This window comes from Microcebus murinus, chromosome 12 (genome assembly GCF_040939455.1).
Source record: "Microcebus murinus isolate Inina chromosome 12, M.murinus_Inina_mat1.0, whole genome shotgun sequence".
Classification (NCBI taxonomy): Eukaryota; Metazoa; Chordata; class Mammalia; order Primates; family Cheirogaleidae; genus Microcebus; species Microcebus murinus.
In genome coordinates, this window is record NC_134115.1 from 62,156,194 (window position 1) to 62,180,540 (window position 24,347).

Here is a 24,347-nt window from a genome sequence, read left to right on the forward strand (position 1 = left end):
CCTGGAAACTCAAGGGAGCCAGGAACTCACCAGCTAACTTGGGAGAAATCAGGGAAGTTTCTACAGAAGGAATCATATTTGAGGCCAGCTCTTAAGGTGAAAGGAGAGGGCAGTCTACAGGCATGGGGACCGCTCAGGGGATGCTGGAGGTTTCAAAGAGCACCATGCAGCTCAGCAGCCTCAAGGAATTCGGGGTGGCTGGAGACCATGGTTTGGGGCAAACGAGGTGGGAGGGGCCGGCGCTAGCACTGTCTTGTTCCACCGTGCCTCTCCTGCCCCGTGGCCCTGTGTCCCTGGAATGAGTTGGGCAAGCACTTCTGTTGCCATGGCCACCACTGGTCCTGCCTTAAGCCAACTCCTGACTCCTTTGTGGTGAAAACCCTTCCAAGGGCTCCCACTTCCTTCTACCTATTGTGTCCAAACAAAAAGCTGCCAAGCTTCTCCTCGCCTCATGCAGGACATTCCGCCAGCGGCATCCAACGACACAGCCAGGAAGGAGGATCCAAAGGCCCCTGGTCCTCGGGGTCTCTCCCACCCCCTTTGCTTGGCCCACAGTGCACAGCCTTAATATCGCTGCTGCTTCTCCTCCCTTTTTTTTTTTAATGAATCCAGAAGGTGGAAACATCTCATAGATTATTAATGTGCTAAATGGCCCCTCTGGAGACCAGCACCAAGAACCGGCTCCTGCCCGCCCTGGATTCATGGCCTCTATTCATTCTTAGACAGCAGCAAAGTGTCCCACTGTGTCTAATCACATGGCCGCCCCTAAATGGTTTCCAGTAGAGGCTACAGACTCCCTTGTATGCTGTGGCAAGGGCGTGGCAGCCACGTGGGCTGGGTTGTGGTGGGATTCTGGCCAGGCGGGTTTTGACTCCTAGGGGCTGGGAGGCAGACCTTGTGTGTGCTTTGGGCATCTTGCTAAAGAGCCCCGATTCTGCCCCTGCACCCTCATTTTCAGGGTCTGCGGTGCCAGGACAAACAACCAGTCATGTCCACGCAAAGCTCTGAACTCCCACAGCCGTAATCAGCAGTCTATTCCTAGCCAAGGAGTCCCGGTCATTGTAACAGCACCTACTGTAGTACAGTTTATAAAAGTGCTTTCACTAGAAGAAAAAGAAAAGCCTTCATTGAGTCTCACATCAGCTGCACAAAACATAGAAGGCAGGCTTGCTGTTTCCATTTCACATAACAGAAATTGAGGCTAAGAGAGATAAGATAAGACCATGGCATGTATTGCCGAGCACTGGAGGGTGAGCCAGGGGACCCAGTGCTGCTGACACTGTAAGAACTTGGGCAAGGCCCTACTCCTTGGGCCTCTGTTTCCCAATCTGTACAATGGAGACACTGGACACAGTGACTGCCGAGACCCTACTAGCTCTGCCACTCAGTATCTACCTCAAATTCTACAACCCACAGCTAAGTAACAAGCAATCTTTTGATTTCTCAGGCAACCTACAGTTTAATAATCACTCAAGAAAATCAACTCAGATCACAAAATTTCTGTTCCCATGAGGCAAAATGGCATGGACTGACAGTTTAGAGCAATGCTGGAATTCAGTAAATAGCAAAGGGCCCGATTTGGGGGTTTTCACTGATTTGTTTTTTAAATGTCAAAACCAGGCATGATTTAGAGTTTGCAGAAATCAAGCCCTAAATGTACTGGGGCTCAGTTGCTAACATGTCTACAAACAGAGTCGACATCCTCCTGCCCGAATGTCCTCCTTGCCTCCACGCCCTCGCACGAGCTTCTCCAAGGAGACAGCCCCGTTACACAAGCCGAGATGTTCCTTCCCGGGAAGGTCCTCGGGGGAGTGGCAAGGCAGGCCAGAAGGCAGGGTGGGCTGCCGAGGGGAGGCTGGGATGGCGCCAGGAGAAATGCATCTACAATTTAATAATCTGCTGCCGCTGCTCTTAAAGGACAGGCTCTGCGGGATATAGTTCTTGAGGATAGAGTGTTTGCGTTTTCCTATGAGCAGCCCTTTATCCCTTCAGGAATCTGACTTTATTTTCATCAGCTAGACTATTTCTGTCTGCAAGCTGAGGCAGCAATCATCTCACTCCCAAGAAGGAAGGAGTTTGGTCCTGGTCTCTGAGCATGTCAAACCCCCTCTCACTAGCATCTCTTGGACCTTCCTGGCCTCTGCTTCTGTCTCTTGTCCAAGCTACCCTGTCTCTATCTTCCCCACCCAGCTCCAAACTCATCTGCTTTTTCCCGAGGCCCCATGCTTTCAGAAGGACAAACTAAGCTGTGGGAGATCTGTAGGACTGCCTCCAAAAACGTAAGGTAGGGGGCAAGCCACCCTCAGATCTCTGAGGACAGATTCCAAGCGGGTCTGAGAAAATTGCAAAGGAAATGTATTAGTTAGAAAACAGGAGGTCCAGAGATGGGAGATGTGGGCTGAGGCTGAGCTAAAGGCCGTGTCAGGTCTCCCTTCACATCTGCCTGACAAGGGGCTGCCTTTGGAGAGCCCTTGGGTGCTTTCAGGCTGGGCAGGCTCTGAAGATCCACCTTCAGTCCTCAGGAGGTGAGCCCAGGCCCAGGAGGCAGGCATCTGGTTTTCTGTTAGCAAACGCTCCCCAAGCATTGCCGTACATCAGTGCCAGGCCTGTGCCAGGCCCAGGGCCAGGGGTGGATGAGACAGGGCTCCAACCCCAGGCAGCTCCAGGCCTGGGTGGGGCAGATGCAGGGTGACCAACGCCATGGGGGTTGGGGTGCAGGTGAGGGAGCACAGGGGAGGTGATGGGGGCTTCAAGGAGAAACGGGCATCCAAGCTGCGCCACAAGAGATCAGCTCAGTCCTGCCAAGTGGAGAGACCACGGAGGCAGAGGAGTAGGTATACTGAGGCCAGCAGCAGGAAGGGGCAGGAGGTGGGCTGGGGAAGGTGCTGGAGCCCCGTTTGCCACACCGTAGACTGTGGGTTTTGTCCTGGAAACATTGGGATATTTGTCGCAGCAGCAACCCCCTATGACCTCCTCCATGTCCTCTTTCCCACATGGGCAGCATAAATGGAAGTTCTATGGACCAGCAACATTTGGTGAAAGAACCCAGATGTCTGGGAGATGGACGGGCCTCAGAGAGCAACTGGCCAGGCACGGCTCCGCTGGCCAAGTGCGTCTCAGTCACCTGGGCTGCTGATACTGGCACGGCTGAGGTTGTGATGAGTGGGGTACAGTCCATGCGGGATCTGATGAATCCCCTAACCCAGACCTGGAGCCCCAGCATTTGCACTATTACCATGAAGACATCCCCAGCCCCCATAAGTGACCTTCCAGAGTAGTCTAAGAGCCACCAACCTGGTCTATGTCTACTTTACGTATTGAACCTCCCCAGCAGCAGGCCTGGCTGAAACAGGATGGCTCAGGGAGCCTTGGGCCACAGGGAACCCATGACTTCACAGCCAGGCAGCCTGCTGCAGCTGGAGGCCTCCGGGGGCAGGCTTGCTGCGGGGGCTGGAAACCCTGCTCCCTTCTAACCTCAGCTCCCACTTCTCCCTGCCTGCACCACAGAGAACCAGCCAGTTTCTCAAAGACAGCAATGAGCTCTGGAGGCCCAGACTCCCCACTCCTCCCTAGGGCCCTGTGTGTTGTCCAGCTGAACATGCTCCATTCTCCAATGTGCAGATCCCGGCCCTTCCCTGACACCTTTCCAGGTTAAGCCCCGGTGCCTCCCAGGGTGAGGCCCAGATCTGAGCCCTGCACCCTGGGCAGGGTCTGACCAGGCCAGAGAGGGATACTCACTTGCACATCAGACCCCAGACTTTATGAAGGTCCCTGCCTCTGAGGTTCCCAGTGGCTAAGTGACTCACATCATGCCTAAAAAAATATCAGCCTCTTTACGCAGCAACCATGAATCAAGAAGCCCAGTGAAAGGCAAAAGTTAACCAATTTCAGCAGCAGGGTGAATTTTCACCCCTCTGGTGTATGAATCTGTATTTTGACGGCACCAGGAAACAGAAACAACTGATTACGCATTCCAGGCCGTCTCTGTCCGGCACGCGTTGCTCCCCCGAAGGGCAGTCAGAGCTCCTTTTCAATTATACAAATTACATGCATTTTCCCATTTGTGAAACTCTGTTTCATAAGCCAGTTTTGAATAAGTTAAGGGATTCATCAAATCCCTTGAGCACCTGCAGACCCACCCATCTACCCCTCCACCGTCTCTGGAGGCAAACTCAGCCTCCCTGAGTTGGGGTGTGGGGGTGGCTCGGGAGGGGCCCACAACAGATGGGGCTGTGTTCCCTGAGAGTGGGAGCGGGGCAGAGTGGGAGGCTCCCAGGCTACTCCCCCATCGGGATGCGGATCCTTGTTCCTACATCCTCCTTGCCTGGCCATGCTAGTGTGGGAGAAATCTGCCAACTGGGGCTCACCCACCATTCTGCCTCGCCAGCCCTCAGAGTGCTCCAAACTGTTGAACACTGGCCAATTCCCAGCCCCGCAGCATCACCATCCATGTCCTGCTAGAGCCCTTGATCCGGCCCCAGGGTCTAGTAGCAAATGCAAGGGCAGCAGAGCATGAGTGTCACCCCTAAGGGCCTGTCAAAGCGCAGAGGGGTTCTGTGCATCGGCATGTCCACAGCCCCCCACCTCGTGTGGCTGGGCCCAGGTGGAGTTCAGGCCCCCAGACTATCCTCTGCCTTTGCCCAGCGCAGTACTCAGTGAGCACCTTCTGTGACCCAGGCCCTGCACGAGGCACTGGGAAGCAGGAGGTGCAGAAAGCGGGGGGCCCTCGGCCTCAAGAAGCTCACGATCTAGTTGGGAAGACAGGGATATAGGATGAATGATTTTTCACAGCATGTAATTTATTTAATAACAGAATTCTGTACACACTATAGAAGTGATGGAAAACAGTATTATATTCCTCAAGCTTCTTTTCACCATCGGTCTCCTAAGAAGTCTTTCTGGATATTTTTTCCTAATCTTGCCCCCCCAGGACACTGGAACACCACAGACACACACATATCTGTTTATGTACTGTCTGTATGTCTACGCTTTACACTAAAAAAGAATAAGATGTTTTCCTCCTTCCCAAGAACCAGTTTTCACACCATTGGTGGGGGATATCACCCCTTGTAGAGGAGGATGGAACAAGCCATTTACTTTTTGGGTGGGGATTGAGGCACAGAAGGAAAGGGGGTGGTGGAAAGAGATCAGGAAAGGCCTCACAGAGGAAGTGGGGCCTATCTGGGGTTTTGAAGGATGAGCAGGAGTTCTATAAAACAGAAGAGGATGGAAGGATGTCACTGTTAAGGCCCCCTTGCTGGGCGCTGTGGGATCCTGCCTTCCTCTCAGACATTAGTCACTGTGACAGCCAGCCTCCAGGATGGCCTCTCCTGTCTGGGCAAAACGTCCATCTGCAGATCCTTCTGTCCTGCCATCCCCTCCTGCCTCCTTCCCTCCCTCTGAACATCCAGCTAACATCTAATGAAGTCTGTGAAATATTAGGCACAAGGAAAAGCAGATGTCACACAGGCCCAGATTCCATCCTCAAGGAGCTTATAGCCCAGCGTGACAGACAAACAGTTGCAAATATGCCCCCACATCTGTAAAACCCCAAGAAAGACAGGCAGATCAGAATGGGGACCTGCTGAGTACTGCTCTGCTAGAAATAAACAGTGGGAAGTAATAAAAAGACTTTCTAGGGGCCCTACTTTAGGAGCCCCCTCGTAGCAGTCAAGAAAGGCTTCCTGGAGGAGGCAGCATTTAAGTTGGGTCTCAAAGAATGGGTAGCACCTGATACACTGGCCATAGGGAGAACAGTATGTTTCAGGTGGTGGGAACAGTATAAGAAGGTGGGAATGCAGGTAAGACCAGGAATGCCAAGTAACCAGGGTATTCAACTTGAGGAATGAGAGGAGACAGAGCAGGGCCAACAACAAGTAACACTTAGTGCTCACTGCGTGCCAGGCACAGTTCTAACCTTTCGATCACATGACAACCCTGTGAAAGCAGGCCTGTTACCAGCTCAATCGTGAGAGAATGAGGCTCGGAGTGGCAGTGCCTGGTTTTGACGAGACAGGAGGTGCTCCTTGGTATTTAGGAGAGGAGGCTCAAGCCCAGAGAAGCTAAGTGACTTGTCCAAGATCTCACAGCTGTTTTGGGCACCACAAGGACCTGAGGCCAGGCTCCCATAGCACACTGAGCCGTGCTGGCTCCCAGGTGCGTGGTTGGGTTTGCACTGTAGCGCGCTGAGCTGCTATTCTGGCCTCCTCTCCTACTGCATCCGCCCACAATCCGTGTGGCCTGCTCCGGCCACGAGTGACTCACCGCTCCCCAAGCCTACACGCTTTCCCACCTACCACTTGTGCTTACCCGGCTTCCTCTGCAACCGTGCGCTCCCCCACATCCCGGCTGTCCAACGCCCTCTCCTCCTGTAGCACCTGCCCTGGGAAGCCTTCTGTGACCTGGGGCTGAGTGGGGGTACCCCTCCTCTGGGCCCCCATCCCTCCCTCGTCACACCTATGCCCCTGCCCCTCTTGGCTGTAAGCTTGGGCTCCACCCCCAGCACCCCATGCTTGCAGGACCTGACTCAGAGGGCCTTAGTCCATGCACCTGGAGTGAAAACTGACCCCCTGCGTGGTCTCACTCCTGCCACCTCTTCACTCTCACTCTCTGCACCCTGACTCCAGCCCCCCATGCTCCAGTCCCACCTCCCCATTTTCTGTCACATGGACACGCCAGGTTGCTTCCATCACAAGCTGCCTGCCTGCCTTTACTATTCCATTCGCCAGCATGGAATGCTCTTCACCCAGTGGGCTCCTTCACACCCTTCAGGTCTCAGCTCAATTGTCACCTTCTCTAAGAGGCCTTTCCTGGCTGCCCCAAGGCAGTCACTATGCATCTCATCACCCTGTTTATTTCTATCAGAGCCCAGTTTCCTTTCCATAGTCTAATTTTAAGAACTGGACTGCCTGAATTAAAATCTTGGCCCTGCTATTTATTAGCTCTGAGTCCTTGGGCAAGTTACTTACTCTGTGCCTCAGTGTCCTTATCTATACAATGGGGATGAAAATAGTACCTACAGCAAAGAGTAGTTGTAAGGATTAAATGGGTTAGTGCATATAAATGCTCAGAACAGTGTCTGGCACATAGTAAGCCCTACATATACAACCATTAGGATGATGGATGGATGTATCAGCAGAGAGTGGATAAGGGTCATCTGGTTAAAGGAACAGCGAGAGCAGGGCTCTGAGGCCTGAGGTCTGGGGTGCATATAGGAAAGTATGGCAGGGCTGTGTTGTGGAGTGAGTGGTAGCCACGGAAGCTAACACTGGACAGGCAGGTCAGCCTGGGCTAGGAAGTCAGTGGTGAGCACTGAGGGTTTCTAATACAAGATGGTGGTATCAGGACTGCCCTTTAGAGACCCATTGTGGGGCCATGCCAGGAGGGGTCCAGCAGTGAGGGCAGATCATCCAGGAGCTAGTCCAGGAGGCCTGGCCCAGGCAACTTGGGAACCACATTGTGCAAGGAACCATTTCTGCAAAGGACTGGTGGCCAGTCAAAGACAGCCCCCAACAGAAGGTGGATCAGAACTTACCTGCACCAGATTCCAGCCTTGGAGGGACTCTGCAATGATAGACGTGACGGATGGACAGACACCTCCAAACACCATCAAGTGGTTCGGCCCGTATTTTATTGCATCATAGAAGGCTTTCAACCCTTTTGCATTATCGCACTGGGAAGAAACACACAGAAAGAAAGGTCTAAATTAGAAACAGCTTTCCCAAAGGGCAAGAGCCCAACAGTGGATTCATACAAACAAGTCTTTCTTCATAGACTCCTTCTGGGGTTCAGTTCTGCCACAGTGGGGCTTCAGCCCCGAGTCCATGCTGTGAGCTCAGCAAATGTGGTCTTGGCACCCCCTCTCCTGGCTCTCCTCCCCTAAGCACCCTTCAGTCTAGGAGCTCTCTCCAGCCCCTGCTGTCTCCCTTCAGAGTACACAGAGGAAAGGCCCCCAAAATGCCTCCCCCGGGATCTCCCCTTTCCATGACCACTTATATTTTAAAAGATGATTTCACACTCACTAAAATGGTGATTATCAAAAAACAAACAAACAAAAAAACCCAGCAAATAACAAGTGTTGTCAAGGGTGTGCGGAAACTGGAACCCTTGTGCACCGTTAGTGGGAATGTAGAAAACAGTATGGCGGCCCTCAAGTAAAGCATAGAATTACCATACGATCCAGCAATTCCAGTGCTAGATCTATACCCAAAAGAGCTGAAGCAGGGACTTGAAGAGATTATTTGTATACCTAGCAGTAGCATTAACAGTAGCCAAAAGGTGAAAGCAAAACAAATGTCCATCAACTGATGAATGGATTAACAAATCATGGTATATACAGACTATGGAATATTATTCATCCTGAAAAGGGAAGGTAATTCTGATACATGCTACAAGACGAAGGAAACTTGAAGACATTACATTAAGTGAAATAAGCCACCCCAAAGAACACACATGGTATGATTCCACTCATATGAGGTACCTAGAGTAGTCAAATTTATAGAGACAGAAAGTAGAATGGTGGTTACTAGGGACTGAGGGGAAGGGGAGAATGGGGGTTATTGTTTAATGGATTCAGAGTTTCAGTTCGGGGTGATGGAAATGTTTTGGAGGTAGATGGTGGTGATGGTGGCACAATAGTGTGAATGTTCTTAGTGACACTTAAAGATGGTTAATAAGGTAAATTTTATGTTACATACATTTTACCACAATAGGAAATTAAAAGACCATGATAATGAACCTAAAGGGAAGAATTCATTCAGTAAACACATGCCAAGCACTACTCCATGTTCAGCCCAGGGCTGGATGCTGAGGAAACAAAAAGCTGGACATAGCCCCTGCCAACGAGCTCTCATATTAGAGAGGAAAATGACTAGTCAAGCAGATCATGGCGATACAACGTGGAAACAGGAAGAGCACAAATGTCGGAGTCTGTTGTGGCTCACTCCCTGCCTCTCCGCCTCGACCTACTGAGCACCAAGCACGGCCTCCTGGCTTCCCTAAAGCTACAGAACCCAACCCCCAGGCTGTGGACTGGTACTGGTCCGTGGCCTGTTAGGAACCGTGCCGCACAGCAGGAGGTGAGCAGCTGGGGAGCAAGCAAAACTTCATCTGTATTTACAGCCGCTCCCCTTCACTCGCATCACTGCTGAATCCGCCTCCCCTCTATTTGTGGAAAAATTGTCTTCCATGAAACTGGTCCCTGGTGCCAAAAAGTTGGGGACTGCTGCCCTAAAGGGAGCACACCTTTGCAGTGAATAACAAAACAAAACTCACAAGGATGTGTCTGTCCCATTTTTGATGCTGTTCTTTATCCTCTCCTCTTTATCCTCTCCTTGGCCATCTCTCCCCTGGACAGAGGCGCTGGCTCCTAACTGGGCATCTCGCTTCCTGTGGGGCCCTGTTAAGCTCATCTGCCACCCACCAGTCTGAGTGTCCTTTGTCAAACATAAATTAATTCTTCTCATCTCCTGCTTCCCATGCATTTAAAACCCAATTCCTATCAGAATATAATTCTCAAAAGGTTAAAAACATAATTCACATGAAAATCGGTAGTGAGCACATGTCAAAGTTTTATTCAACTCATTAATAATGGGATCTGCGGGCTGACAAAGTGGATTTGAAAGAGAATTTGAGGAACAGGGATTTTTACAGCGAATGAGAAAAGTAAGGAATAAGATAAGACTGCTACACTAGGTACAAAACTGGTTAATGTCCTACAGGGCAATAAAACCATCAGCTTTGGGGACAGAAAAGAAAATCACTGAAAACCAACATAACTTATCAGTTGCAGAGAATTGTGAAATGTCTGGGTCTTAATTGGTTGGGCAAAGTTCCATTCCCCCAGTCAGATGACCCTCAGGCAGGGCTGAAAATGCTCTAAGTATTAGGGTAAATGGTCACATAATCACATCTTTCTATCATTTACAAGTTTGGGATAATTTTTGTAACATTCCTTATCACAATGGAAGCCACGTAATCCAGGCCCTGCCTCCCACTCTGGCCTGATTTCCCTTTACTTTCGCTGCTCCTCATCAAGCACAGCCTCACCAGCCTTCTTCCTGTTCCCTGAAACCAAAAGCAATTTCCTTCCTCTCTCTGGCCCTTTGCACTTGCTGTTTTATTAGCTGGGAACACAATTCCCTGGGTTCTCGACATGGCTCACCCCTTCTCATCATTCGGGTCTCCCCACCCAAAATATTTCCCACCCCGTCACTCTCTGACATGCCACCCTATCTGATGCCCTAACACAGTTCCTAAAATTTTCTGAACCCATCTTGTCTACCTTTTGTTTGTCTGTATATTGACTGACTTCTTTAACCAGAATGGAAGCCCCAAGAGGGCAAGGGTTTTGTCACTGCTTTCCCTGCTATCTCCCCAGAGCTTGGACAAGAGTTCTCTAAGGATTCCGTAAGTACCTGTCAGTGCCCAAGGAGTTCCCTGACACCCCCCATTCTTGTCTTTCTCTCCATTCTGTGTCCTCCTCTTTCTTTCTCCTTGTCCTCCACCTTCCCCTAAGTGATCGTACTATGGGATCACAGTGGCTTAGTATTTCTTGGAGACATTCCTGCAGACCACGCCCCATGGTGGGTGCTGACGGGGCAGAGAAATGAGCCCAACGCAGTCCTGGCCACAGAGAGCTCACTGTCTGGTGGAGGCAAGGAGCCGGCATGGCGCCCACCTCACGTGGTGGACAGCGCTCAACACCACGGGAGAGATGCCGAGCCAGGCTGTGGGGCAGGCGGAGGTGGGGGGTGCTCTGGGAGAGGGAACGCTGGAGATGGGAATCGTAGGCGGAGGAGCAGCACGAACGCAGGCAAGGAGGTGGGAAAGTGAGACAGGAACAGCAACAGCTGGCCCACTTTGATGGTGAGTGATGAGGACGAGGTGGCCTGGGTGAAGGCTTAGGGCTCCGAACACCAGGCTAGGGTGTTTGGGTTGTACACTGTAGATATTCAATAAATAGAGCAATTTTAAAATTTTAATTCAATTTTAAAGCTGGCCAAGTTAATTTATTTTCTCAAGAAAGAGAGAAAATGAGAAAAAGAGAGAAAGGAGAGAAGGAAGGGAAGGAGGAAAGAAAGATTAAGTTCTTACTGCTTCTGGGGTCCTCTGTTAATTATCCCTGTCCCTGATTGAAAGCAACACTTCTCACTCTCAGCAGAGCAAGCACGGATATTACAGAGCAATTCATGTTTTAATTGTTTCTACCATGATTTACTCAATCATTTCTAGTTTTAATACATCTCTGTAATGATTTTGGCTTGTTTTCTAATCTGTAGCTAATGACAATGATAATACAGTACCACAAGATTTATAATCAAAGTCACATTAAAATAATATTGGCAACAATGAACTTATTAATACTTGTTTGCTCAGCAAACATTTCCTAAGTAACTAGTCCATGCAAGTTTCTGTATTCTCACAAATACACAATGCTGGGATATGTCAACTCAAAAATCTGAGACTATTTCACAATGAATCTTGGAGCTGGAGTATCCTCCAATGTTTCCAAATGTTTATCTGACCCAATCTTCACCAGACTGGGAGAAGCAGCAGAGTTTGGGCCCCAGTGACCTCAGCCCTTTGGTGTTACTCCCATGAATATGTTACATTATATGGCAAAAGGGACATTGCAGATATAATTAAGGTTACTAATCAGCTCACCTTAAATTATTATACAGGTAGGCCCAGTGTAGTCAGACAAGCCCCTAAAAGCAGACCTTTCTTTGTCTAATAGCAGAGGGGAAATCAGAGACTTGAAGCATGAGATAGATTCAATCTACCATTGTTGGTTTCAAGATGAAGAAGGTCACATGCCAAGAAAACAGGGACCCCCATCCTATAATTGCAAGGAACTGAATTCTGCTAATAACCTGAATGAACATGGAAAGAAATCTTCCCCAGTTGAGCCTCCAGATAAGAACCCAGCCTAGCCGACACCTCAGTTTTGGCCGTGTGAAGCCCCGAGCAGAGGACTCAGTGGAGCCACGCTGTGTCCAGACTTCTGGCATGGAACTGTCAGACAACAAAGGGGCATGGTTTAGACCACCAAATTGGTGGCAGTCTATTATAGCAGCAATAGAAAACTGATACACTCAAACAAAATAAGACAAATGAGAATAATATAGTGAGGTTTTCCTTAAAGCAAAATTTATTCCATTTAAAGAACTATCCTTGATTTATAGATAAGGTCCTTTGTAGCCCGTATGGTATTGAAATGTTTTTCTGTTATAAAATGATAGATAGTAGGAAGGTTTTGTTTTTAATGTCCTGATGTGGCAAGATAAAAAGTTTTCCACCCTCTGTAAGTTTCTGGTCCACAGCCTTCCCTTGTGTGAAATCCAAATGTCTGGGCATTGCTAATTCCGCCCTCATTTTCAGATTCAGAGACTGAGGACTAGAAAGGAGAAGGGATTTGTCCACTGTCTTGCCAGGATTAGTAGAGGGATTTCTGGATTCCCAGTTGAGAGCTTTCTAATAATCTGAAGAACTCATCACAATGGACAAAGGGTAGGTTAGAGCTAACGGCATTCTAGACAAGACCAACTTCCCCCAGGATAACTCTGCAAGCCCAGGCCTCCTCCTGATCAGAGCTCTTGGCCTGAGGTGGGAGGAACAACCTACTGAGCACCAAGCACGGCCTCCTGGCTTCCCTAAAGCTACAAAACCCAACCCCCAGGCTGTGGACTGGTACTGGTCCGTGGCCTGTTAGGAACCGTGCTGCACAGCAGGAGGTGAGCAGCTGGGGAGCAAGCAAAACTTCATCTGTATTTACAGCCGCTCCCCTTCACTCGCATCACTGCTGAATCCGCCTCCCCTCTATTTGTGGAAAAATTGTCTTCCATGAAACTGGTCCCTGGTGCCAAAAAGTTGGGGACTGCTGCCCTAAAGGGAGCACACCTTTGCAGTGAATAACAAAACAAAACTCACAAGGATGTGTCTGTCCCATTTTTGATGCTGTTCTTTATCCTCATTTCTCATACTTTATCTTCTTACCTCACATGACTCATGTCCCCCACAGATGGACTTTCCAGCTGACCTAAACTGAGTTTTGGGGGCTGGATCAGCTTGGAGGTTTTCAAACTCAACCCCTCAGATGCCTAGGGCCCAGCAGGGAGATTTAGGGGCTGGCTAGAGGCACTCCGGGCTCCTCACCTTCCCTTCCCAGACAGGAACTCCTCTTCCACTGTTTTATGTACGGCATCAGGGTTCCACAGAGCACTTACTGTGAAAAGACAGTTTCATTGCCAGTAGCAAAAATGTTTGAAAACCACCAAGGAGGTGGCCCCGGAGGTCCTTGCTCGAGTATGATTTTTGTCTCTGGTCTCAGGAAGGGCGGTCGAGGGTCGAGTGTCACGTACATGAGGTGGCTGAGCACACACGCTGCAAGCTGCTCCCTGGGAAGTTAATGAATTTGCCTGGCGATCAATACACCACATTGTTGAGGAACTTCCCTAAGTTTTCGTCTCCTGAGGGATTCTTTGCAGACACCTTGCCACGGCCATTTCACAGGATTTGCCCTTCTAGCTCAGGTGGAAGTCAATTTCACATGTATTTCACATTTCCTCCTTCCAGGCTGCTGCACTAGGAGATGTTTCCCCAAGGGCTGTTTATTACTGTCCCTTTCTTGTGGGCCCGCCCCTTCCTAAGCCAGGTGGCTTCTCGATACCCCACTTAAGGTATCTGTCTGACAGCTTTTAGTGAGCTGTTCATGGGGCAAAATGATCATTCTGGGAAGTTATTTACGCCAAGTTGTCTTTCAGTGATTTGGCTTTTGATGGCTTGCCCAGTCCACTGTCCGGGGGCTCCGTGTCCTGGAAGAAAGCTATGGGCTTTATCATGCTCTCCTATCCCCCTCCCACATCCTCCACTAGAAACCCCCCACTCTCCTCTAGAGGGCATGGCTACAACTGGCTGGCATACAGGAAGTAATTCATCCCAGCTCATATTCTCATGCAATAGCTCAAAGCTTAATGACTGGCCAAAGCCTCTGATCTGCAGTCTTGCCACTTGGAGACTGCCTATGGCACATAACAGGCCCTCAAGGACTGCTGCCTGCCTTCCTTCTCTCTTCTCTCCAGCATTTTTCATCATTGCCTTCCCCTAACTAACTCCACGTCTACTGTTGCTCATGGTCCCTGCCCCCAAACTCCTGTCTGTTGTTTCATTGCCAATGGCTTCTCCTTCCCTGTAAGGATTTGTCACAGAGAAGTCACCATTGGCCCATATAGGCTCTTAAAATTCAGCACTTATAAATGGGAACAGATCCAAAAGCCATGAAAATCAATTTTTTTTAATGAAAAAGTGAGACTCCAGAATGAAATCCATTTTCATTTAAATCTCATTTTTAAAGAATTAAAATACTTTTTTGATTTAAAAATTTCAAAGAAAATGTTGCTGAGAGTTAAAATGTAAAAATGCCAAGAAAATGTCAGAGTTAATAATGACCCATTTGAAACCGGGAATTGCTCCATGCAGAATTTCAGAATGGAAGGAGAAATTAAAAGCTAACGTGTCCAGCCTGCCCCTGTTAGGAAGTCCCCCTCAGCACCTCCTGGCCAAGGAGCAATCAGCATCTGCGTGCCTCTGTCCCTCCAATGGTGGGGGTCTCACTCCCTCACCAGGGAGCTAATTTGTCCTTGGCCAGCTCTGCTTGTTAAAAAGTTCTTCCTTTCTCGGCCTGGAAATCAGATATCTAAGCTCAACCTGTGTGACTCCAAGAGATGTCCTTAGGCTAACCTACTCTTAGCTCTTCTAATTATCCCCATACAAGATGGTTTCACAGCCTTCCCATTTAGGGGTCATGCCTGGAAAGCCTTCAGAGGACAGATGTTTTGGCGATGCAGCACCTAGGATGGTCCCCAGGTACCTCCATCTGCCTTGCCCTGCACAGAAAATAACACCAACTAACATGTATCGTGCCCTCAATATGTGTTAGGCACAATACTAAGAACTTTATGTAAATGATCTTATTCATTCCTCACAATATTATTATATGCAATATTTGGAATACTGCATATTTCCAAAATGCTCTAAAATCCAAAACTATTTGAGCACAGACATGACATTCAATGGAAATACTCATTGAAGCATTTCAGATTTTGGATTTTCGGCTTTGAGATCCTCAACCGATAAGTAAAATGTAAATATGTCAAAATTAAAAAAAAAAAATCCAAAATCTAGAACACTTCTGGGCCAAGCATTTTGGATAAGGAATGTTCAACCTATACGATTATTATTTCCATTTTACAGATAAGGAACCTGAGGCTCAGAAATAATTGTCCAAGGTCAGGTAAATGGTAAGGATCAATTTCAGATAGTGTAACTTCAGAGTACTGTTTTATTTTAAATAAGATTCGATTATTATGAAAAATTTTCACCCATAGAAAAGAATCGATCATATACATATAAATTACATCAGGTATGAGAATAGTAATATGAACACACAGAACACCTCAACATCAGGCTTATGTTGAAAACCCTGTGTATCCACGCCTAACTCCTTCACCCCGTGGGAACCCTAAGTCTGAATTTTGCATTTATCCTTCCTTGCTTTTCTTTATTGTTATAAAACATATAACAATATATATATTTTCCTAAACACCGTATCATTTAATTTTACTTGTTTGTGAACATATATGTAAGTGGAATCATATGATATGTTCACCTAAAACTTGCTCTCAGGGCTCTATATTATCTTTGTGATATATATATATATATATATATATATATATATATATATATATATATATATATATATATATCTTTGTGAAATATAGCTGTAGTACATGAATTTTCATAGCTGTGTAGTATGCCATTGTATGACTACACCACTGTTTGTATGTTCATTCGTCTGTCAGTGGACCCATGGGCTGTTTCCAGTGTTCTATGTGGTTACAGCTGTCAGCAAGACGGCTGAACATTTCCATTAATGTCTCTTGGCACACACGCAGAATTTCTTTAGGGTATAAACCTAGAAATGGAATCACTGAATCGCAGGGTTTGCTGCATGTTCTCAAAGTGGTTTGGTCCATTTGCACACTGGCTGGTGTGTCTGAGAGATCTCACTGCTCCGCACCTTTGCCAACTTTAATTTTTGCCAGTCTTGTGGGTATTGGATATCACATTTCAATCTGTATGTGTCTGATTACTAAAGAGGTTAAGACTTCTTTACATATGCTTATAGGATGTTTGTGTTTCCTCTTTTGGACTGGTGACTTTGCCCATTATTCGATGGGGTTGTTTGTCTTTTCCTTATTGATCTGTTCAGAGTGCTCCTGGCCACAATGCCGAGCTGAATGAAATGATCACCTCCCACATTCTGAGCACTGACTTCTGTTAATGCGGCTCCAGACCATAGCCCTTCTGCTGGACACCTACATCATACAGCACTGACTGTCATTAAAAACTACTCGATCAGCACGCATCATCTTGGTAGCGAACACCTATGAGCCTTTCCTGGTGGTGGCGGGGGTGGGATGGAGAAAGAAACTACTTTGATAAAATCCAGCCAACGAAAAGATGAATCAAAATATAGATCTCAGGAATGGAGGGCTGTGGTAAAAGGAGTGTCAGTGAGAGCTGGACCCATCTAACATGAAACAACTGGCAATGTGGAGATAATAATGGAACATAAAATTCAGAAGGCGGAGGAGGGAAAAGGACTTGCAAGATTGCTAATTTCCTCTTCTTCCATAGAAGGGCTTTAATCGATACCATCTAAAATTGAAAACTGGAGTTTAAAAGCCAGGATTCTAACCTCACTGCTTTTCATAATCTTTTATTACCCTTAGAGAGATATTTTAGAAACAAACATTTTCTGTAGTAAAGGCAAAATTGTTTAATGTTGAGCAATTCCTTCTATTTTACTTTTCCTCATTTTCTTCTGTTACATGCAAATAAATAAAATTTAACACCTATTTTAAATAGGATATAATAATGATCTCCTTTTATAAAATTATTTCTATCTCTCTGCTTACAATATATGCATAAGGAGTTGTCTGGAATGAGAGTTATCTAATGTTAAAGATGATGACATTTGATTTTTTTACTTTCTTTCTTATACCTTTTTTATTTTACTTGAATTTTCTAAAAATGCACATATTATAAAGACAGAAAGTCATTTTCAAATTGGTAAGCTTTGCACACCCAGAATGCTTTCGCAATCATTTAGGTCTCTCTCTTTCCCTTCATCTGTGGGTGACTTTCTGAACCCAAGAACTAGACTTTACATTTATTATTGCTAAATCATGTTAAAAATTAGTCCCGCACCATGGCCAACTGAATTAAACACTGCTATATTGTTCTGCCATTACAACTAATTCATTTAACATGTTCAGACCATCTACTAAGTACTAGGAGCTAGCCAGGAAACATGTGACCTATAAAAATTCCTTAAACAGAATAGGTACTCAACAAACATTTATTGATGTGTTAAATTTGGAAATAAAAATAGCAATAATAACAACACAGAAAACCTTTATAGAACAATTATTTGTGCCAGGCACTATTCTAATTGCTTTATATATATTAACTCACTTAATCCTCCAAACAACCCTGTGTAACCGTGCAATTATTGTCTGTGTTTTAGTAGAAGAAGAAACCAAGGGTCAGAGAGTAATTTGCTCAAAGTCATACACAATGAGTGAGGGGCAGAATTGGGAGTCAAACCCAGGGAGCCGGGTTCCAGAGTTCATGCTCCATGACATCCTCATTCTGTTCTTCCCACGCAGCACAACTACATTCCCCAGCCTCCCTTGCAAGCAGGCGTGGCCGCTGAGTTTTGGGCGATGGAATATGAACAAAAGTGACGTGTACCATGTCCAAGTTGGCCTATAAAACCATTCCACTGGCGCTCTGTGCTCTCTTTTCCATCCATAATGTGAGTGGGAAGAATCCCAGGACCTAGAAGGGGGAGGAGCACCCTAGGCCCACATCCCCGTGGCAGCCATGGAGAGGGACACCACCACACCAACAGAAAAACCATCACAAAGAGGGCAGCCTCGCAAGCTGACAGCCTCCAGGTGCAGTGCCTTTGGGGTGTGCCTCAATTTTGAGAGGAGGCCACCCTACTTCTCAGGCACCCCCAACCACTGGCAGAGCATGGCAGTGGAACAAGGGCTCTCCTTCTCTGGCCAGTGCGAGACTTGACTATGGGCAATCTACTAGCCCGGTTGGTCTGGCTGGGACTTTCTCAAGCTGCCTCTGACTCTTCCTGCCCGAGCCTCCTTCCTTCCCCACTCCCCTCACCAGTGTCAGACCCACCCACAGTCTGAAGGCTCCCCTGCCCATCTCTCTTCTTTTCCTTTCACAGATAGTTCCCCCAGGGCCCCTCTAACTCTGTCTGGCCATCTGCTACCCAGAAGATCCAACCAACACAGCCCTCCATGCTGCAATCGATGATGACACGAGCAAGAAATGACCTTCCCACATGAAACCCCTGGACCACAGGGCTGTTCTCACTGCAACGAGCCTGCATTTGACTAACAAACATCCTTAACCACCTGCTGTAAGCATTTTGAAACATAAGGAATCAACATACCTGAGAAACTATTAGAGAAAGGTGAAAAGAGTTTAAAGAGAGACAAGAAAAGATCATGGGAAGGGCTAGAAAATAAGTGTGTCTCATATTTACAAAATATTTCCCCTATCATTCAGGATACTGATGTCAAACCAGAATTTAAGGGATATAACCAGGTATAACTCAGGTGTGCTGAACAAGGCTGTCCTATTCTCTGTCCCCTGTTGACTAGCAAAGGGATTGCCCCAAACAGGTGTTTAATACATACTGGCTGGACTAAATTACCACTGCCTGGCAGATACAATCCCTGCTGGTGGATACAGTCTGAAATAAAAGTGGTCGTCTCCATAGCTCTGTCCCTAAGAGCTTATTAACTTCAGCCATCTTGAGTTTTTCACACCCCTTCCCCGGGGTGATGGACAGACCATCTGCTTCTAAAAGTCTCCAGAGATCCAGGCTGTCCATCCTGAATGCTGAGAAAAACTGGCATTTCTGTATTCTCCCTGAAGCTGTCACTCTGAATTCTTGGCTGGCTGCAGACTGTGTTATTTGAGGATGATGGAGCCCATAGCACACATCTCTCCTCTGCACTGTTAAAGCCAATTACCCAATTTACAAAATGTTTTTCAAAGACAGGTAGATACAAACTGCGTCTCCTAATTAGCTGTCAGTAAGTCTCCTTGCACATGCAGGTGTGACATTTTTAAAAGTCAGGGTCACCAACGCAAAGCGTGTGCAGGCTGCCAGTCAGGAGTGGGGTGCTCTTTTCTGCAGGTTTGCGCAAATATCACAAGTTGTCAGCCCTTCTCCTGGGGTGGGGGCCAGGTCACCCTCTGAAGAGGGACCAAAGTCCAACTACAGAGCCATCTCCACTCCTTTCCACCCCATATTTGAGGGGCACATGGGTTCAACATTGGCTGGGGGTCTGGGCAAGGTACGAGGGAGATGCAATGGGTAAGACATGGTCCCTGCCCTCAGGGGACTCATAACCCGGAAGGGGTGAAAAGTACGGACATGATTTAGGCAGGAAGTGGTGTGGCGGAGGATTGGATCTGGAGTTGTAGAAGATTGATTTGCTCCATAAATGCTCGCTGAGTGATAATGGAAAGCCAGGCCCTGGGGTGGGGACACATAAAGGTTACAAATAGTCTTCGACATCAGGGAGCTTGCCGTTCTGTGGGGAAGAGAAGATGCAAACAAAACGCCATAACACAAGGCAAGACTGTGGCAAAGATACAAGTCATGCACAAAGGAAGAAATATTCACATCACACTGAGCTATTCTGCCACGACTTCTTGGAGGAAGTGGCACTTGAGCTGAGCCTTGAAAGATGAGCAAGAGACGGAGGTGGCGGGAGGGCTCACCAGGCTGGGTTCCCAGCACGAGCAAAGGCTCGGAGATGGCAAAGTGCAGGGCACCAGGGAAAAGTGGCGTATCCCGTTCCATGGCAGGTGCACGGCACATGGGGAAGAGATGTGGCGGGCATGCGGGGGGTGGCGGGGCGGGGGGGGGGATGGGTGAGGTCAGACTGGCTTGAGTCAGCGTCCTGGGGAACCCTGAACACCAGGCAGGTGTGTGCTGTCCTCTCCTTCAGGCAGTGAGGAGTTTCTGCAGAACTTTCACTAGGGAAGTGAAGGCTTGCTCTGCACAGATGCCCGGGGCTTCTTCCCCTAGGAGGAAGCAGGCTTGCTCTATACAGATGCCCAGGGTGGCAGGTGTACAGGAGGAAGGCCCAGTGGGGGAAGAAGGAGTCCTGGGCAAGGTGGATTCGTTGGTCTTGGAGTGAGGGCTGGTGGATGGCTTGGTGGGCACCCAGGCCCCACCCCCTGGGAAGCACATGTGTCCACAGGGGAGCTCATTAACTAAGGGCCTCTGGGGCGTGGGTGTGATCAGCTCATGACATCAATGCCACCCAATCGGATGGGTCAATCTCAGGAGCCTCCTTCCTGGGAGGTCAGTGATGAGGAAGACGAATGAGCAAGGAGACCAAAAAGAGTAAACCAGCTATGTCAGGCACAGGATGTGAGGGCCCAGACCTGCCACTGCCACGCTGAGACCCTCCTCACTTGTGTTTCACCTAAAACATGGGAAGGTTGAGTTAGTGGATTTATTGTCTGGAAAGGCTAGACTACCCTGGAGCAGCAAACAGCCCCTAAATCTCAGTGGGTCACTGCAGGAAAAGTCAATTTCTCTCTCAGCAAGGGCACGTGACTCATCACAGACACGCGGGGGCCCCGGCTGATGGGACAGCCGCCATTAGTGCCAGGGGAGGAGGGGAAAGACGACCCTGGAGAGGTTCAGCTGGCAACGAGATGGAACTCACTGGCTACACGTGGCCCATGAGACAGGCAAGGCCCCACCCAAGTACAAGGGGCATGGAGTGCAGCCTGCTACGTGGCCAGCAGGTGAGGACAGCTGGTGTCTGGGAGCCTGACGATCTCTCAGATCCCTTCCAGCCCTTGCAGACAGTGTTTTTGTTTGTGCTCAAGGCCAGTGTTTGGCTCAGTTTATATACATCCAGCTCACATTTACTTAATACTGGCCTATGTGCCAGGCACTATGCTAAATTCTTTACATGCATTGCTTCATTTGTTATTCATAATGCAACTCATTGAATATTTGCACCGACCCTAAGGGTTGGGTACTATTTTTGGCCCTCATTTAACAGAGGAGGAAAGACAGGCCCAGGGAACTCCACTGATAAGCTCAAGGTCACATGACTGGTAAGCCATAAAGCCTGTACTCAAGCGCAGACCATCATGCTCCAAACCTATGCTCTCAGGGATAACACCGTCCAGGTAGAGCTGTCCAGAGATAGGGTAGGCCTTGTAGAACAGCGAGAATCCCGCAGGAGGGTATTGTAGAAACAACTACTTCACAAGCAGAGGAATAGACGCTAACCCTGAAAGTCCACGACAAAAGGCAAAGAGCCAGGAAAAGCGAGGGCACATGTTGTAACAGCAAGAGGTTCTCTGGGCAGAAGCACGAGATGGGTGAATAGGACAAGTGGGAGGTTGGACGGGGAAGGGAGGTCAAGGGGGCCTCCTGTAGGCCCTGAGGACCAGATAAGGGGATTGTACCTTAATCTGGAGGTCCTGAGGAATTTCATTTTGGTTTGTCTTACCATTTGGATCATTTTTAAGTGTACAATTCAGTGGCACTAAGTACACTCACAGTGTTGTGTGACCATCAGCACTATCTATTTCTAGAAGTTTTTCACCATCCTAAACAGAAAAGCTCTGTACCCATGAAACCCTGGAGGTTCTTAAAAGTGCTTCAACCTGGTAGTGACATCACCAGTGCTGAGAACTGGGAGGACGACCCTGACAGCTACTTGAAGGACATTATTAGAGGGAAGAGATCAGGGCAAGGGGGTGGGCTGGGCGACCAGGGCGGTGGTCCAGAGGAGAGATGGCAGAAGCCAGGGGCAGGGATGCGAGAGGGGCAGAGGGAAGTGGTCAGATCTGGAGCGAGAGGAAGGGAAACCCCAGGGGAGAGTTTCCTCCGGGGGCCATGTGAGTCCTTGGCCACCAGGAACTGAGGTGGAAAAGCCAGGAGGGGACACTGGGCCCTGGGGATGCCACCAAATCTGGCACTGGACAGGCGAGAACTGGCTGGCTTCCCACTCTACTGCCTTTCCCTGGGGAGCCACGTCCCCAAACCTGACAGTCCTTCCTGGGACAGGGGCCAGAGCCGTCCCCACGGCTCACCCAGAGGCTCAAATGCCCACTGGGCACCTGCCCGGAGATGAAAGGTGGACCCTCATCCCCTTTTCGTGGCCACGCTCATTCCTCAGGCGTCTGCCCTTGGTTGGTAGCAGCTTAGCTGGAGTTAATTACGTGCCTTGCTTGCCCTCCGGCTGATGGTCACTCCCCCACCTGACAGATGAGGGCTGGGCTGCTGTCACACATCACTGTGACCAGGGTACTCTACTTGAGGGAGCTTCCAATTTCCAAGGCCTGTCACGAATTCTTCCACCTCTCTGCAGCACGAGCTGCTGTGGCACCTGATTTCAGAGGAAAGTCCAAGAGGCAATTTCCTCAACACCCCAACATGCCAGGCCTGATCCCACAGGCGCAGTGCTGACCTCATCTGGAAGCTGTAAGAAATGTGGGGGGTCTGAACTGTACAGGCAGCCCTGGGCCTAACTGTAGTCCCCATTTCAACATCCTGCTCCCAGACGCCAGCTCTTCCACGTCTGAGGTCCCAGTGCACCTTCCCAGTCTCGGTCCTGGCCCATTCTCCACCCCATGGCTGAGATCCTGCTAAGTGAGTGGTCCCAAGCTGAGACTTCAGCACCTGGGGCTTCCCCCAGCCTAGAAAAGGGGGCAGAGAGGTTTCAACTGGGAGCCTTGCTAGACAGACAGACCAGCAAGCAGGCACCACCAAGAGCTGGGAAGGGAGGGGAGAGGCTCCAGGAAGTAGAACTCACGTGCAGGGTGGGGCCCAGGGAAGGCTCCCCGGCAGTTCTTAACGCAGTAGTTTGGGAACAGCGCATTTAGGCGTATGACCCACTCTGGAGAAGCCCCTTGGCAGGACCCCTGGACCAGGTAGCCAGCAAAATGTCAACAGCAGCAGCCTTTGGAAGGCCAGAGGGAGGTGCAGGCCCTCAGAGGGTGTCCCAGCCCAACTCTGGGCAGGGGAGACTCGCATCACTGTCCTCCCTTTGTGAAACAGAGAAGTAACTAATGCTGGGAAGGTCTGACTATTCAGCACTTGACCAGGTCAAATGGGGCAGATGCACAAGCTCTTGTTTTTCCGGGAATGCTGAGTTTATTCAGTGTGCTGTGTTAGGCATTTACTGAGGATCTCCTCTGAGCCAAGTTCTGCCAGGTGCTGGGCAGACAGGAGGTACAGGTCGGAGTCCCATCCCCAACGAGCTCACAAGCTGGAGGGGATGAGAGAGAGTCCAATAAGCCATCACAGCACAGAATGGCATCTTATTCTGTTTAGGCTTGATAACAAAATGCCATGAACTGGGTAGTTTATGAACAACAGAAATTTATCTCCCACAGTTGTGGATGCTGGGAAGTCCAAGATCAAGGCACCAGCAGATCTGGTGTCTAGTGAGGGCCCATTTCATGCTTCACAGCTGGTGCCTTCTCACCACATCCTCACAAGCTCCCCTGGGCCTCTTTCATGAGGCATAATTCCATGCATGAGGCCGCCCCCACCTCATGACCTAATCACCTCCCAAAGGCCCCACCTCCTAACACCATCACTTTGAGGATTGGGATTCTACATGTGACGCTAGGGGGTCCATATCACTGAAATCACAGCAGAGGGGAGAGATGCCATGAAAGGGCAGCTGAGTGTGGGGCCCAGAGGAGGCCACCAAACAGTGGCAGGAAGCAGGAAAGGCTTCCCGCAGGAGAAGGCACTTGGCACTTATTCTGAGTCTTTCTTTCTTTCTTTCTTTTTTTTTTTTTTTGAGACAGAGTCTCGCTTTGTTGCCTAGGCTAGAGTGAGTGCCGTGGTGTCAGCCTAGCTCACAGCAACCTCAAACTCCTGGGCTCAAGAGATCCTCCTGCCTCAGCCTCCCGAGTAGCTGGGATTACAGGCATGCACCACCATGCCCAGCTAATTTTTTCTATATATATTAGTTGGCTAATTAATTTCTTTCTATTTATAGTAGAGACAGGGTCTCGCTCTTACTCAGGCTGATTTCGAACTCCTGACCTCGAGCAATCTGCCCGCGTCGGCCTCCCAGAGGGCTAGGATTACAGGTGTGAGCCACTGCACCCGGCCAAGTCTTTCTTTTTGAGACAGGGTCTCTGTCACCCAGGCTGGAGTGTAGTGGCATCATCATAGCTCACTGCAACCTCAA

General features: G+C 48.8%; 1 protein-coding gene across 1 annotated transcript in view; it reads right to left on the minus strand.

The window, feature by feature from the left end:
• Positions 1-24,347, minus strand: part of GABBR2 (gamma-aminobutyric acid type B receptor subunit 2) — a 372,486-nt gene that overhangs the window by 245,410 nt on the left and 102,729 nt on the right. The window contains exon 2 of the mRNA XM_012769020.3: positions 7,535-7,672. Coding sequence (XP_012624474.1) covers positions 7,535-7,672 — 138 coding nt within the window. The remainder of the gene's footprint in view (positions 1-7,534; positions 7,673-24,347) is intronic.